This window comes from Talpa occidentalis, unplaced genomic scaffold (assembly GCF_014898055.3).
Source record: "Talpa occidentalis isolate TD23 unplaced genomic scaffold, MPIMG_talOcc4v2.1 talOcc4.10, whole genome shotgun sequence".
Lineage (NCBI taxonomy): Eukaryota > Metazoa > Chordata > Mammalia > Eulipotyphla > Talpidae > Talpa > Talpa occidentalis.
This window is the reverse complement of record NW_023600993.1, coordinates 106,027,766-106,041,797: the sequence shown is the minus strand read 5'-3', so window position 1 is coordinate 106,041,797 and position 14,032 is coordinate 106,027,766. Positions and strand designations below refer to the sequence as shown.

The following is a 14,032-nucleotide window of genomic DNA, read 5'->3' as shown; positions in this document are numbered from 1 at the left end:
CCGCCCTGCCCGCGGCAGCCTCCCCGGGCCACAAGCTGCCGAGGGGGGCAGGCGGGAGGACACGGGGCCTGCCCCGCCCCCGGTGCCCGCAGGAGACGGCCAGGCCGGCACCCGCCCAGCCCCCCGACGCGCGGCTCTTCCCCAGGCCAGTGCTCGCTTGTCCCTGCCCGCGGCGCCCCGCGCCCGCCCTCCCAGCCAGCCCGAGCCCCCCTCTGCCGCCGCCCAGCTCTTTACCCTCTGACTCTCTGTCCCCCAAAGTGCCACGTGCCCCCAGGAACCTCGAGGCCCTGCCCCGCTTTTCCATTCCGGGCGTCTCGGGGAGACACGAGGAAGAAAACACGGCCGTGAACTTGACGTTCCTGGCGAGTGATCGGGAGACGGAGCTGCGGCGGCGCGGGCGGGCCAGGCGGGCCGGGCAGGTGCGGGCGCCCTCGCCCCCCTCCTCCTCCTGCTCCTGCTCCTCCTCCTGCGCCGCCGCGCGGCTGCTTCTGCCCCCGCCCCCCGCCCTGGCCCCGGGTGGCCGGACCCTGCTCTGCCCGGAGCAGGGACCCCAGCTCCTGGGCCGCCCGCCGCGGGCCGCTGTTCCCCGAGTCCCAAGGTGGGGCCCGGAGCGGGGCTCCCCTTCCCCTGCCCTGGCCCCCCGCGGGGCTCTGCATGCCCCGCCCTCGGCCGAGTCGCAGTAAAGCGTATTTTTCTATTGGTGCTGATTCCTGAGGATTCAGTGGGGTGCAGGCCTAACGCCCGAGCGCAGTGAGGGCCCCGGGGTGCACGACACCGCCAGGCCGGCCGCCCAGCAGCCCCAGCCCCGCAGCCTCCCTACGCGGGGAGGGCGCCCGGCGCAAGGGCTCGTTCCAACCCCGGGCGGCCGCCTGTGCCCCCTACCCCGCTCCCCCCCGCCGCCCTTCCGTGTGCAAAGGGGAGGGGATGAGGGTGTCGGGTGGTGCGGGGGCAGGACCCTGGCCCTCAGCCAGGCCGGGTCCATGCAGGAGCGACCACCCCACCTCAGGGAGCCCCGTGGGCGGCCCCTGCCCCCTCCCCGGGGAAGCCTCCCCTCCCGCCCAGCCACCGCGGCCCCGCCTGGCCCCGCCAGCTCCCTGGGTGGGGGTCCCCCGACGCTCACCCCTGCAGAGGGGACAGTGTGCGCAGCCTCACGCCAGGGTCTCCCCATCCCCCCAGACGGCCCCCGCCGCGTTGCGCTGCCAGGCCCGGCACTGGAAGGGGCCAGACGGGTGCTCCGAGAGGACCAGCGCGGGGAGGGCCTGGGCAGGGGCGGGAGCAGGGCCCCGGGGCTCCAGGGGGCCCTCCCCACCCCGGAGGCTGCCCGCGGCGTCTGACCCGGCAGCCAGGAGCCGTCTGCGAGGACAAAGGACGCGGCCTCCGCGGCGGTGGGCGCCGAGCCACAGCGTGCGGGGGCCCTGGCTGCCCCTTCGCCCGGCCCTGCTAAATGGCTGCAAATTGGAGGATAAAAGCACAGGCTTTCAAGCAATTGTGCCTTCAATCTCTGGAAGCGCCGCTCCCCGCTCCCCGCTCGCGCAGGGACGGAGGAGAGGAAGGCGCCGAGTCAGCTGGGGCCCGGCCTGCAGCCACGACGCGGAGGAGAGACCTTGGCCGGGCCCCGCCGGCGCCCACGCATGCCAGGCGCGGCGCTGGGGGCCGGCTGCGGGTGAGCCCGACGCCATGGCGGAGGACACGGGGGCAGTAAGGGGACGTGGCCCGCAGGAAGCCAGGGGGTCGGGAGCCTGTGAGGGGCGACGTCTCATTCTCGCCCCCACACCCACTCCCTGAGCAGCGGCCAGAAGGAGGAGCGTGGAGGTGAAGGGGCAGGAGGCAGAGCCCCAGGGCAGGGTGGGGGCCGGGCAGGGGACCCGAGGCTGAGGGCCAAAGTAAGGAGCACAGCCTTGCTTCTGAGTGCAACGAGGCTTCTGGGGAGAGAGCCCTAGGCCTCTGCACAGGGTGCAGTCTGGGTGGCCTGCCTGTAGGTGGCGACCCAGCTGGGCTGTGCAGGCAGCTGGACCTAACAGTGGAGGCCTGGGGGTGCGGTGACTGGAGGGGCATGAGGCTGGGACAGAGGCTGCCTAAAGAACTGACAGTGCCAGAATGTGGGGTCTGCCTGGTACACATGGTAGCTGGGACCCCAGAGAGCCACGGTTGATCCTCGGCAGCTAGCGCCGAGGGACAGTCCTCAAGGAACAGGGGTGCAGGGCCAGCAGGGGCTGCCACTGGCTGTGTCTGGACACCTCGCACCCCAGTGCTGCTCCGGGAGTGTTCCTGGGGACAGGCTCTGGGGACATGCCGGGGGGGGGGTCTTTCCCGGCCTGATCAAAGACTCTAAGTCCTTAGGGTGACCAGTGGGCCACCCCCCCATCCTGCAGAAGACCGAGCTACTGGCCACCTCCGGGGGCCAGGACTGAGCAGGAGGACTTTGGAGCCATGAGACGAGGTGGCCGTGTGGTGCCCTCTTCCCACCTGACACGGGGCTGGGGCTGGGCCTGGCCGGGAGGCAGCACTTCTCACCAACCTCAGGGAGCACCTGTGGGTGCCCCATAGGGCAGATACCCCCACCCTGCAGCTTCGAGATGGCTGCGGAGGCTGGCAGGCTCCCCTACCGCCTGCCTTGGCCCAGAGCGGGCCCTCCAATGGCGTCCCCCGGGTGCCGCGGGGGCTACCCCCGTCGTCTGCAGGGTGGCGGGGCGCAGGAGAACCCGGCTGCCCTAGGGTGCTGTCAGGAGGGAAATCACCTTTGCTGTCAGGAATGCGGGGTGGGGGTGCGCTTAGAGGGACCTGGAGCCCAAAGCCCAGGTCAGGCGGGAAGTGGGAGGGGCCTGGGGACAGCCGGGGCCCAGGCTGGCCCGAGCAAGCGAGCGGGTGTCGCAGCCGAGGCCCGCGGCATCCTGAGCTGCCCCACGGCAACGGCACCGTCGCTGCGCCCCTGGCAGGTGGGCTGACCCCTGGCTGCCCGCCGGGTGCCGCAGCAGGTCCCCTGGGGGAGACCCTCGTCTCCCTTTCACCCGCTGGGAGCGAGCACAGGGTCTGGCGCGGCCGGGCTGGGGGGACGCCTGCAGAGCCGTGCGTCCTTTGTGACCTTGGGCTGGCCAACACCCCTGAGGCCCTCCCCAGGCCTGTGGTACCGCCGATGACCAGAGCGGGCTAGCCATGCGGGGCCTGGGTGTCCCGGCGGAGGGTCCGCTCGGGCAGAGGGCCAGGCTGAGCCCTGGCGGGGCGGGGTGGAGCCGGAGGCCGGCCTGGCTGTGTAGGACAGGCTGCGTGGCAGTAGGCACCAGGACGGAGGGGCTGGCCCAAGGCTGGAGGGGTGTCCAGTGCCTGAGGGCGGCAAGGGGTGAGGCACGGGCGGCAGCTCCCACCGGCTCTGCTCCAGGCCTGGCCCCAGTGCTTGTGGCTGAACTCAGGCGGCCTCACCCGGGCAGGCACCATCAGCCCCGCCTCCTGAGGCGGACGCAGGCAGAGGCTGTGGCACAAGCTCCCGCACTGCTCCCCGTCCACGCCGCTGCCCATGCTCTCAGCTCTCGGGGGCCACGGGCAGGGGCGTCACCAGGCTCAGAAACGCTGGCCTGCCCCTTCTCCCGACCCCAGCCACCCGCCTCCTCTTCTCTGGAGAACGACCCCTTTCACCCCTGAGGTCCAGCCCCGCCGGCTTCCAGGACAGCCGAGGCCCGGACAAGCTGGGCGGTCGGGGACACCATGCTCGGCTCCCAGAGGCAGGTGCCCTGACCAGCCAGGAGCAGCAGCCCGGGTCTTGGCTGGGACCCGGGAAGACGGCCCCCTACGACAGGACTCGTCTTCGGGAAGGTCACCCCCGCAGGGCGCGCGGGTGCAGCCTAAGCAGAGGAAAGCCAAGCCCAGCACTTCCTGGTGCTGCCGGGGCCTGGATCCAGCTTGACCTGACGCTGCACCCTGGACCTTTCTGCTCCACGAGCCACTGAACACCCCTTCCCTCCGCCGCCCGTGTGTGGGGGGGGTGTGAACTGAGCCCTGACGGGCACCTGTCTTGGGGGCACAGGCCACACCTGACCACGGGAGGTCGGGTCCTGATGAATAAAAACGGAGACACAAGTTAGTTGTTAGTGAGTTTTTCATAATGGTCGTTGGTAGGAAAGCTGCTTTCACACACTGGGCTCTGGGGGTAGAGTGATCAGGCCGGGACCCCGAGTCTATGGCCCCCGCCCCCAGAGGGCGCCCCACAAAGGCCTCAACCTGGCTCCAGCCTTCGCCGTAGTCTTTGTTGGGCAGGGTCCCAGACAGACTGGGTGTCCCACCCCAGCCAGTGGGGGGCTGCACGGACCTGGGTGGGCACAGAAGACGCCCCCTGGAAGCGGGGAGGAGAGCAGGGTGCAGCGAGGGGCTGTGGGAGGCGGCGCGGGGCGAGGAGCCTGCTGTCACTCGTCTCCACACCCAAACCCTCCAGACCCAGCTTCTCGCGGGCCCCCCGTCGGAGCCCAGCAGCCCCGTTTCAGAGGCGACTCCGGGTCGGGTGGCACAGGGTGGGCCGTCCAGCAACAGCAGAGTTCCGAGGAGCCGGGGCGGCGGGCCCTCCAGCAGTCCGCTGGACTCCGGCCCGGGAGCTGCCGCCGGCCGCTCCCACCCCCGGGGAGCACAGGCCTGACCAGCGGGACTCCGGCGGATCTGCCCCGCTGCTCAGCCGCCGTGCGGAGCCCCAAGCACGACCCTGACCTTGCCAGGACCCCAGACATCCGCCAGGGAGACCAGAGTGCCGGGGACAGAGGCTGCCGGGCAGCGGCGACTGGGCCCGTCCAGCCCCCATGGTGTCTCCTGGGTCATTCAAGTGCCTCCATCGCCACATGGCCCCCAGGACCCAGGTGGGGTGGACTGCCGGGGACACAACCACTGTCTCAGGGAGGGGCAGGGGCTGCCGGGCCCCCCAGTGCAGTTGGTGGAAGGGTACGAACTCGGGGGGCCTTGCGGCCTTGGGGTGAAGCACAGGTGAGTGTGGGCCCCAGGGCTCGCCTGGCCTCTGACCCCCAGGACTGTCCTTGGATGAGCTTGGCGGGTCCGGGCAGGTGGCCACCACCCAGGCTGTCCTGCCAGGAGACTGCCCCCTTTGTCGGGGCAGCAGGAGGGGCGCCCACCCTCCCGACCAGGCCGCTGAGACAAGCGGTCCTCCCAGCTCTGCTGAGACGGGCGCCGGGTCCTGTGCTGCTCTCGCTGCGAGACCCAAACCCCATCAGGGACCCTCTCGAGCCTTCTCAGGGGCAGGGACATGGGCGGGGAGGCACCCCCACGCCTTCTCAGGGGCGCCGGGTGAGGCGGGAAGGCTCTGGACTGGCTGCGTCATGCCGAGATTCAAGCCGCCGGAGCACCAAGGCAAGGCCTTGCCGAAGCGGAACTGCTGGGTCTCGACCTGAGATTGCCCTGATCGAGGGTGTCTGGGGGGCACGGTGATGTGGGAAGGCAGGGGAGGACAGAGGCTAGGGGCTGGATGCACCCCAGACCCCACGCCACCCAGAGGAATGGCGGCGTCTCCCCTAAGCCTCCAGGAGGGCACGGCCAGGGCCCGATTCCGCCTGCGGCCAGCCGGCCAGGGCCTTGTCACGGCGTAGGGCAAGTTGAAGTCTCAGGCGTGTCCACCCTCCCGCCATCAGAGTAAATGCGCGCCTGGTGGCGGACCCCTGCAGCAGGGCGTGGGCATGCACAGGTGGGCGCACCTGAGCCACGGGACTGGGCTTGCAAGGCCGGGGCGGCAGAGGACGGCGCGGTGCGCACCGGCGTGGTGTGGGCTGCGGCGGCCGACAGCGGAGAACAGGAGAACGCCCACAGGGCTGCGCGAACCGGCGCTGAAGCTACCCGGTACGGGACGCTGGCACTACGCATGGGCAACCCGCAGGCGGCGCTGACCAGCCCGGCCTCTGCAGAGGGAGCTGGGGGCAAGGATGCTGCCCGCGCAGGCGGAGGGGCCGCTCCAGACAGGGTGCGGCGTGGGCATCCAGGGCGGGTGGTCCAGCTTCACCAGCAGGGCTGGGGCAGCCGTCAGGCCCCAGCGTGGGCCCCACAGGCCTCACTGCTCACGTGGGGCGGCCCGGAGACGGGCCCCACTCAGAGCGGGGCCGGCAGAGCACGGCCGAGGAGGAGCCTCCCTCCAGGCCAGCGCAGAGAGCAGCCGGGGCTTGAGTGCCGGGTCTTCCTGCCCTGGCTCCTCTGCTCCTGCGGGGCTGGAGGCGGGGCACGAGGACCACGGGAGGAGCACGGTAGGGGGGCCTCTGAGTGCCAGCCAAAGGGGTCAGGGTGCACCCTGCAGGGGTGGGCTCCGGCCCTCAGGAGCACTGTGGAAGGCCAGGGGTTGTCTTGGGAGCAAGCAGACAGGACGCTGGTGGGGGGACACCAGGCCTGCGGGAAGAGGGTTGAGGAACTCGGGGAATCACACATCCTGAAGCTGAGGCCTCAGCGCCAGACCCATCTCCAGGAAGGCCGAGCGGCAAGGCAGCAGGCGCGAGGGTGGCCTGGAAGGAGGCAGCCGCAGGAGGGCTTGCTGCGGGGTCTGGCGGGAACAGGCTGCAGGCACCCGAGGCTTGAGGATGTGGGGGACAGAGAGGACCCCCAAGGGCATCTGGTAGCCGCTGCTGGAGCCTGCACGGGGTGGGGCGAGGCCGGCAGTGCCCAGCAAGGGGAGGATCCCAGGCAAGGCGACAGCACCAGGGCCCGGAACCCACACCCACACAGCCAGCCCACGCCCCCACCGCGGGGCCCCCGGAGCCAGACCACCTGTGCATGGGGAGGGCAGCCGGTGGCCGGATAACACCCAGACCGGGCCTGGGGGCGAGGTGACGCCAGGGAGCCGCCCCTGACAGACCAACGGGGGGAAACAGCCTCAGGAAGAGCCCGGTTGCTGAAGAAACGTGCGGGAGTGGGGGCGCAGGCGGGGCTGCTGCTTCTCTGCAAGCCAGCCAGGCCGCCACGCCCCTTGCAATACATCCACAGTGCGAAGAAGCCACGGGCCGGCACCACCGTCCTTCGTGTTCACCCCCAAATACGTAGCGGGTACCTTCCCAGGCCAGGCCCCGAGGCTGCGGGGTCCAGTGCACAGGACAGGGCCCCGCCCCCACCCTGGGTCCTGTGATGAGGTCAGGCTGGAAGAGGCCTCCTGCGTGTCCCCCCACCCCAAGCTGAGCGGCGGAGCCCAGGACAAAGATGAAAGGGCCGGGTAATTAAGGCGCCGCAGACCCACTCACCGAGCCCTTTGTGGACGCTACGAAAGAAAGCAAATAAATGCAACCCGTCTCTGGTTTCTAGAACACAGGGACCTCTGAAATTACAAGACATTAAAATAAAGCTCTGGGTAAAAGGACTCTTCTAGCCACAGATCCCCTGTCAGATCAAGACTGAATTGTCCCTGAAAGCTCAGGCGAGGCTGTACCCCGCGGCTGGCCCAACCCCCAGAGCACCCGGTGGCCTGAGCTCGCCCGCAGGGAGACCCTCCATCTGCTAGGGGGAGACAGGACGGCCCTGGACCCGGGCGCGGGCGAGCTCCCAGCCAGCCCCAGGAGGCCATGCGAGAAGCTCTGCTGGAGGGTCCTGCAGGGTCTCTGGGCAGCAGGACAGCTCACGCCTGGTCCTGCGTCCTCTGCCGACTCCTCACAGTCGAGTGGGGGCCAGCGGGCGGTCTGCGCCTCCTTGGTGCGCCCTGGCCACCCACGGGGGCAGTGCCGCATGGGCAGACGCGTCAGAGACGGCTCGGCTGGTCGGATATTGGGTGCACCGGGCCGTGACGTGGACGCTGCAGGGGCTTCCCGCAGCTGCCGATGAAGGTGAGGATCCGGCTTTGCTGTTTTCCAGACGGTGGCACCCAGGCCCCTCTGCCAGCAATGCCCAGGCTCTGGCCTCTGGCAGCAGAGGACCCCCATGGCTGCGGCATGAGTCCAGGCCACAGGCTGCCTGGCACGTGTGGACACGGGCCCGGTGCTGTCTGCGGAGCCGAGTCCTGCCTGCCCGGCAGTGTGGTGCGATGAGCACTGTCCGCACCGCAGCCAGCTGTCCCGGAGAGAGGGTCCAGCCACCCCAGGGAGGCAGCCTGGGCGGCTGCACACAGACCAGCGGGCAGGCTCTACCACCGGAGTGGCTGGCGGCCATGCCCCAGCTCGGTGGCCACATGCTGGTCATGCAGCTCCTTTAGCCGCTGCAGCAGTGCCTCCAGGTTCTCCCCGGTGGCCGCCGACAGGGCGATGGCCCCCGGCCCTAGGCGGGCGCGCAGCTCGGGCAGGCGTGCGCGGGCCTGCGGGAGGTCGACCTTGTTGGCCACGATGGCGTGGGGCCTGGCCGACAGGCCTGCCTGGTACTGCTCCAGCTCGAAGCGCAGGTCCGCCAGCTGTGCCCAGGGCTCGGGCGCCGACAAGTCCAGCACGAAGAGCAGGAAGCCGCAGCGCTCCACGTGCCGCAGGAAGGCCAGGCCCAGGCCCCGGTTCTGGTGCGCGCCTTGGACGATGCCCGGGATGTCGGCCACTGCGGGGACACGCCGTCTGAGAGCCCGGCCCCCAAGCCCGCCCAGCCCCGCCAGCCTGCACCCTCCCTCTGCAGAACGCCCTGAAACGTCCGGGTGACAGGCGGGCCGCCCGCCGGCCCAGCAAGGGGCCCTTCCAGAGTCCTCATGAAATGGCTCAGGAGAGGCAAGTGGCGGCGCACGGCCTGTCACTAACCCGAGCGCCGCGGCCTCGCGAGCACAAGGCGCCACACGCGGCCTTCCGCAGGCTGCCGTTTCTAATGGGCACATTATCTTCCCGAAAACACTGCCTTCTCTCGAGACACACAGGGAAAGCTTCTAAATCACACGTTGTCGACAGGACTGACGCGCCCAGCCCCCGCAGGAACGGGCGGGAAGGGGCGTTCCCTCGGGTGGGACACCTAGACTCTGCTCCCGAGCTGTGACCTGCGGACAGCGGGGGTGGTGGGCGGCAACCTGAATCCCATTTCGAAGGAGAACCAGTCGTCTAAACCAGGAGCCGAGCTGGTCTGGCCTGCGGTTAGGAAAAGACCCATGTGACGCCGGGCTGGGCTCCCGACCCGGACGCCTGGCGCCCACCTGCGACCTGCTGGTGGTCCTCGTAGTGGACGACGCCGACGTGGGGCTTCAGGGTAGTGAAAGGGTAAGAAGCCACAGCGGGCCTGGCGTTGGAAATGGCCCGGAGGAGGGAGGACTTCCCGACGTTGGGGAATCCCACCTGGAAGGGGGGGGCGCGGCTGGTCAGGGGTCTGCAGGACAGCGAGGCCCCGCCCTGCCCCTCCCGCCCCGGCACCCACCAGGCCGGCGTGCGCCACCGTCTTCAGCTCCAGGAAGAGGACTCGCTCCTGCCCGGGCTGCCCGGGGGTGCACGTCACGGGGGCGCGGTTGTCGTTGGCCAGGAAGAAGCGGTTGCCCTTCCCGCCGGCGCCCCCCAGCGCGGCAAGGTACTCGTCACCGGGGCGGGACAGGTCAGCCACCACCCGGCCCCCCTCCTTCACGAAGGTGCCCACGGGGACCTGGGGGTCGGGGTGCGTTTATCAGCACAGGCGAGCGGGAGGGGCCGCTGTTCCACGCCAGCTGGGGGGGGCGGGGGAGGGGAGGCCCGGCAGGGCCACAGGGTGCCGCCCAGGGCTGGCCGAGGACAGTTGCTGGAGCGGGCGGGCGCGGAGGCCGGGACCCGGGTGGACCTGGGAGTGGGCTCAGCTCAGGGGGGCGGGCCCCAGGGGGGCAGGGAACAGAGTGCGGGTTGGGGGGTGGGGGGGCTCTGTAGGCGCCCTCTGTGCAAAAGAGCCAGCGTCCTGACTGCGCGTGGAGCTGGGGCGAAGTCAGACCGGCCAGGGGCGCCCGCCTACCCGCACATACAGCGTGGGCCCGCCGCGCCCGCAGCAGTTCTTCCTGCCGCCGTCCTCGCCGGCAGCGCCCCGGTAGAGAGACAGGACCCCCGACAGCGACTTGACCTGCGGGTCGACTAGGGGCACGCGTGGGCATCAGGCCCTGCGGCCGGCCCCTGCCCCTCGTGCCCCGCAGGTCCCGCAGCCGGACCCTGACGGAGCCGAACCCGGTTTCCTTCACAAGCCGGCCCGGGCCGCCCGCCCGCCCAGGCCCCGGCACCTGCCTCTCAGGACCACGTGGGCCCCGCTGCCGCCGTCGCCGCCGTCGGGGCCCCCGAACTCCTTGCGGGGCTCGCTGTGGAAGCAGCTGGCCCCGGCGCCCCCGGCGCCCCCCTGCACGAGCACGCGCCGCTGGTCCACGAAGTGCCGCCTCTGCGAAGCACAGCCGGTCACCGGCCGCCGCAGGACAAGGGGCGCCCCAGGTCCCGCCGCGGCCAGGAACCGCCGCTGGGGGGGGCGCCCCCGTCAGCGGGGCGGGGTGTCTCCAGGCCAGGGACCCGGGCTCTCTGGCGCCACCACGTGGGGAACCGCGGCGTCAGCGCCACGCGGGAGAAGGCCCCGCGGGAGGGGACGCGCCCCAGAGCTGGCGAGGAGCCGCCCCGGGGAGGGGCAGGGCGGCGCCTGGAGCCCCCCCAGGCGGACACGCAGCAGGTCACAGGCGCGTATCTTCTTGCATTTTTCTTGTATGTTCGGGAAGACTGTCGTGCTCGCCACGGAAGGTCTGGGGACCCGACACCCACAGGCCGACCACGGCTGGCAGGCCAGGTCCCAGTGAAGACGGGCCTGGACCAGGGCACAGGCTGTGGGCACGAGGCCGGCTCACCCCGGGGGGCCTGCAGGAGAGAGCTGCCCACGCCCGGCTGGTGGCCAGAGTGCGTCTCGATCACCGGGTCGGGACAAGTGCCGGCAAGGACACTGGGAGCCAAGCACCCCATCCCTGGAGGGACCCCGTGGCAAGTTCAAAAGTCTCACCAGCTTTTTCTCAGAGAGCTGCCTCTTCCGGCACGGCTCTTGGTGCTTGGCGAAGTCTGCGCCGCTGCCCGAGAGCAGTCTGGGGGGTGCGGGCAGCAGGAGCCGGCTGGGCAGCAGGCGCCCCGGGCCCCCGACCGCCAGCCGCCACTGCGTAGAGCACAGCCTGGATGGCATCATGGTTCCTGCAGAGGTCACAGGGCAGAACCAGGCCTCAGCGGGACCGGGCGGGCTCGCCCGGCGGCCGCGGGGCAGCAACAAAGGTTCTTTAAACAAACCAACCGCAACATCCTTCCGCCTTCCTGCCGTCCGCAGACGCGCAGGGGCGGCCCCACCAGCCCACACCGCCGAGGCGGCTGCAGCACACATGCAGGGCCACCAGCTCTCCCGCCACACAAGACGTGCCACGGGAAAGACACTGAAGAGGGGGCCTCCCTGGTGGCGCAGGGCTTGAGTCTCAGCACTATGACCACACCGGCAGCCACTGCAGCCCGAGTCCATCCCCGGCCCGGGAGCTGCCCACAGGGCGCAGCAGACCTCTCCTGTCTCCCCGCTGCTCCCCTCAGCAGTGGGTTTCTGTTGATCTGCCTGTTCTGCTCCCCACTCTGTCTCTGGTGAGTCCTCTCAACCCAGCTCTTATGTGCATAAATAAGGAAAAATAAAAGAAGCACCAAAGAGGAAATCTCAGCCTCCTAAATCCCTGAAAGTGTCCCTAACTCGAGTGCGTGTGCAGGGGCGCAGTCATGCCCGCTGGGGAGCAGCCAGGCCCAGCCCTGCGCCGGATGGCCTGGCCGCGCTCAGCGCCACTGTCCCTGCTGCGTGTAAGCACCAAACACACGGAGGACGATGGCAGGTTGGGCGCCATTGTGGGGCAAGGCAGCGGGGAGAGCAGAGCCCACCGCTTCCTCACAAGGCTTCTGCCTCGCCCGATGCTCCTGAAAAGGGAACACTCTGAGGGAGCCCCCAGAGCCGCACCTCTGCCCTGGGACTGTCATCAGTCGGGCAGAGGAGGAGGATCAGAGGGCACTGCTTGCCGGGGCCCTGCCCCCAGGGAGTTTCTTACAGGCTGTTGGCAGAGACGGGTTTAGAGGGGGTCGCAGACTGGCAGAGACCCCAGAGCTCGTGGAGAATGTCACCCCGTGTCTCCGGGCACGTGGCCTCCGGCACGCACACAGGGACACCCCCCCAGAGGCAGGCCGGCCACCCGGGGTCCCAGCTCCTCAGCCTCTTGGGTTGGAAGGCGCTTCGGCCACTGCAGCCACCCTTCGGTTTCTGTCCAAGACTCATCTTGGCTCAGCCTCCTGGGGGACCAAGAGCCCTGAGCTCCCGGTGCACCTCGGCGCCCGCCTCCTGCTCCACCATTGCTCTGCTGTGTGGTGATGCTGCCAACAGGCTGGCTACGTCCTCACCCCAGCCCGCCAGCCTGCCAAGCCTGGGTGCTCCTGCTCTGAAGGGTCCAGAATGGCCTGGTGCTGCCCCCATGGCAACCATGAAAACAGCGGCTCCTCCCAGGCGCGCTGCTCCATCCAGGGGAGCTGGAGTCAGACCCCAGGGCAGAGGAGGATCAGGCCACGCCCACCCAGCCATACCCCACCTGGGCCCTCAGATTCCTGGCTCTGGGCTTGTCCCTGCACTCCCAGGCAGTCAGGACCTCCTCTCCAATGTGCGTTTACTTGCTCAGTCTTTTTTCAAATTTATTTAAAGATTTATTTATTTATGCATAGAAGAACTGGGGTACAGACCAGAGGTGCAGGCGGGTGGGTGGGTGAGAGGATTCACCAGAGACAGAGTGGGGAACAGAACAGGCAAACAGACCGAAATCCACTGCTGAGGGGAGCAGCGGGGAGACAGGAGAGGTCTGCCTTGCCATGCGGGTTGCTCCCTGACCGGCCGGGGATTGAACTCGTGCTGCAGAGGCCGAGGATTGCTTCATAGTGTGGTGCTTAACCCCTTGCGCCACCAGGGAGGCCCTACTTGCTCGGTCTTTTTAAAGAAAACGTCCTATGTGAGCCCAGCCCGCTGGCCAGAAACACACCCCCCCCCACCCCCGCCTCCACTGGTGCCCCAAACCCAGACATGGCCCTTGGGAAAGAATTCCCTGCGGCCACCTGAGCTGCAGTGGCCGCTCCTCGTAACCGTTCCAGACTGGACTGAGCTGGGTGGCCCAAGGGCGTGACCACACTCAAGCGTCCCAGTGGGCCCCACCTTCACACTCTGTTTTATGAACCCCGGACACACAAAGCTCTTGTGGTCACCCTAAAAGGAGATTCAGGGCTTGTGTTGGAAAGTGCCGCTCGCTGGCTGGATGGCCAGGGTGAGGATGCAGAGACCCCGTGGCATCGGGGAGACCCGCAGGGCAGCCTCATGCCTGGTGCTGCCGCGCCTCCCCGGCTTCTCCTCTGCGCTGCTGGGGCGTGAGGCTGGGGCAGCGGGAGCTGATGACCCAGGACAGCCCAACACCTACTTTTTCAATAACTTTATTTTGTGATGTACAGAAAAGGCACATCTTTTGCTTCTTACCCGGCTGCCCTAACGTGAGGGCCTGATGTGCCCGCGGCGCACCTGCCGAGACGGAGGCGCCAGGGCGGCACCTGACCACCAGCAGGCCTGGACAGCGCCGCTTTGACGCGACGTTTTCTGCTCCAGGACCTCGCCCAGGCCCGGCCCTGCACCCGTGGGACGGGAGGGGCCGGGAGCACCCCACCCCACAGGCAGCCAATGCTGGAGGCGCTAGGGAGGCTGGGGGGGGGGAGTGGGCACAGGGCACGAGCTTGGGGCAAGGGAAAGGATCACGCCCCTTTTCGGTCTTTCAAAGCGTACGTGGCCGCGGTCGTAGCGGCAGAAAGACGGCGGCGGCCAGACCAGATGTGACGGACCCGACGGCCTGACAGGGCCAGAGCCCAGGCCCCGCGCTCACCTCGGGGCGGACACAGCGCCAAGGAAACGGGCTGCGGACGACGGAGGGGGCCCCGCGAGCCCGGGGGAAAGGGCGCCCACCCAGGGGCAGGAGGCCCTGGGAACCGCGGGGCCCGGGCAGACGCTGCGCCCCCGCAGGCGACACAGGCCGCGGGGCCCCCGAACGGTTAACGCCGCTGCGCCGCCGCCGCGAGGCGGACGCTCCGGACAGCAGGGCCGGCGCCGGAGGGCGTGTGGGCGACGGGAGCGGCGGGGCCCGCGCGGGAGGACAGGAGCCCGCGGGGCGCAC

At 69.6% G+C, this 14,032-nt stretch overlaps 1 protein-coding gene across 1 annotated transcript; it reads right to left on the bottom strand.

Annotated features, from left to right (window-relative positions):
* Positions 1–6,144: 6,144 nt before the first annotated feature.
* MTG2 (mitochondrial ribosome associated GTPase 2) lies at positions 6,145–13,819 on the bottom strand. Its single transcript, XM_037501138.2, has 7 exons — positions 13,348–13,819; positions 10,831–11,012; positions 10,083–10,230; positions 9,820–9,935; positions 9,265–9,483; positions 9,047–9,185; positions 6,145–8,469 (listed from the first exon to the last, which is right to left on the bottom strand). Exons 2-7 carry the CDS (start codon positions 11,005–11,007, stop codon positions 8,075–8,077), a joined length of 1,194 nt encoding a protein of 397 aa, XP_037357035.1. The 5' UTR covers positions 11,008–11,012; positions 13,348–13,819; the 3' UTR covers positions 6,145–8,074.
* Between the last annotated feature and the right edge of the window lie 213 nt (positions 13,820–14,032).

Excerpts from the sequence above, each read along its gene's own strand:
- MTG2 (XM_037501138.2), bottom strand. The coding sequence starts at position 11,007 with ATGATGCCATCCAGGCTGTGCTCTACGCAGTGGCGGCTGGCGGTCGGG. Across the intron at positions 9,484-9,819 it reads GGCCCACGCTGTATGTGCGG|GTCCCCGTGGGCACCTTCGT; the intron begins GTAGGCGGGCGC and ends CCCGACCCCCAG. Across the intron at positions 8,470-9,046 it reads GGACCACCAGCAGGTCGCAG|TGGCCGACATCCCGGGCATC; the intron begins GTGGGCGCCAGG and ends GTGTCCCCGCAG.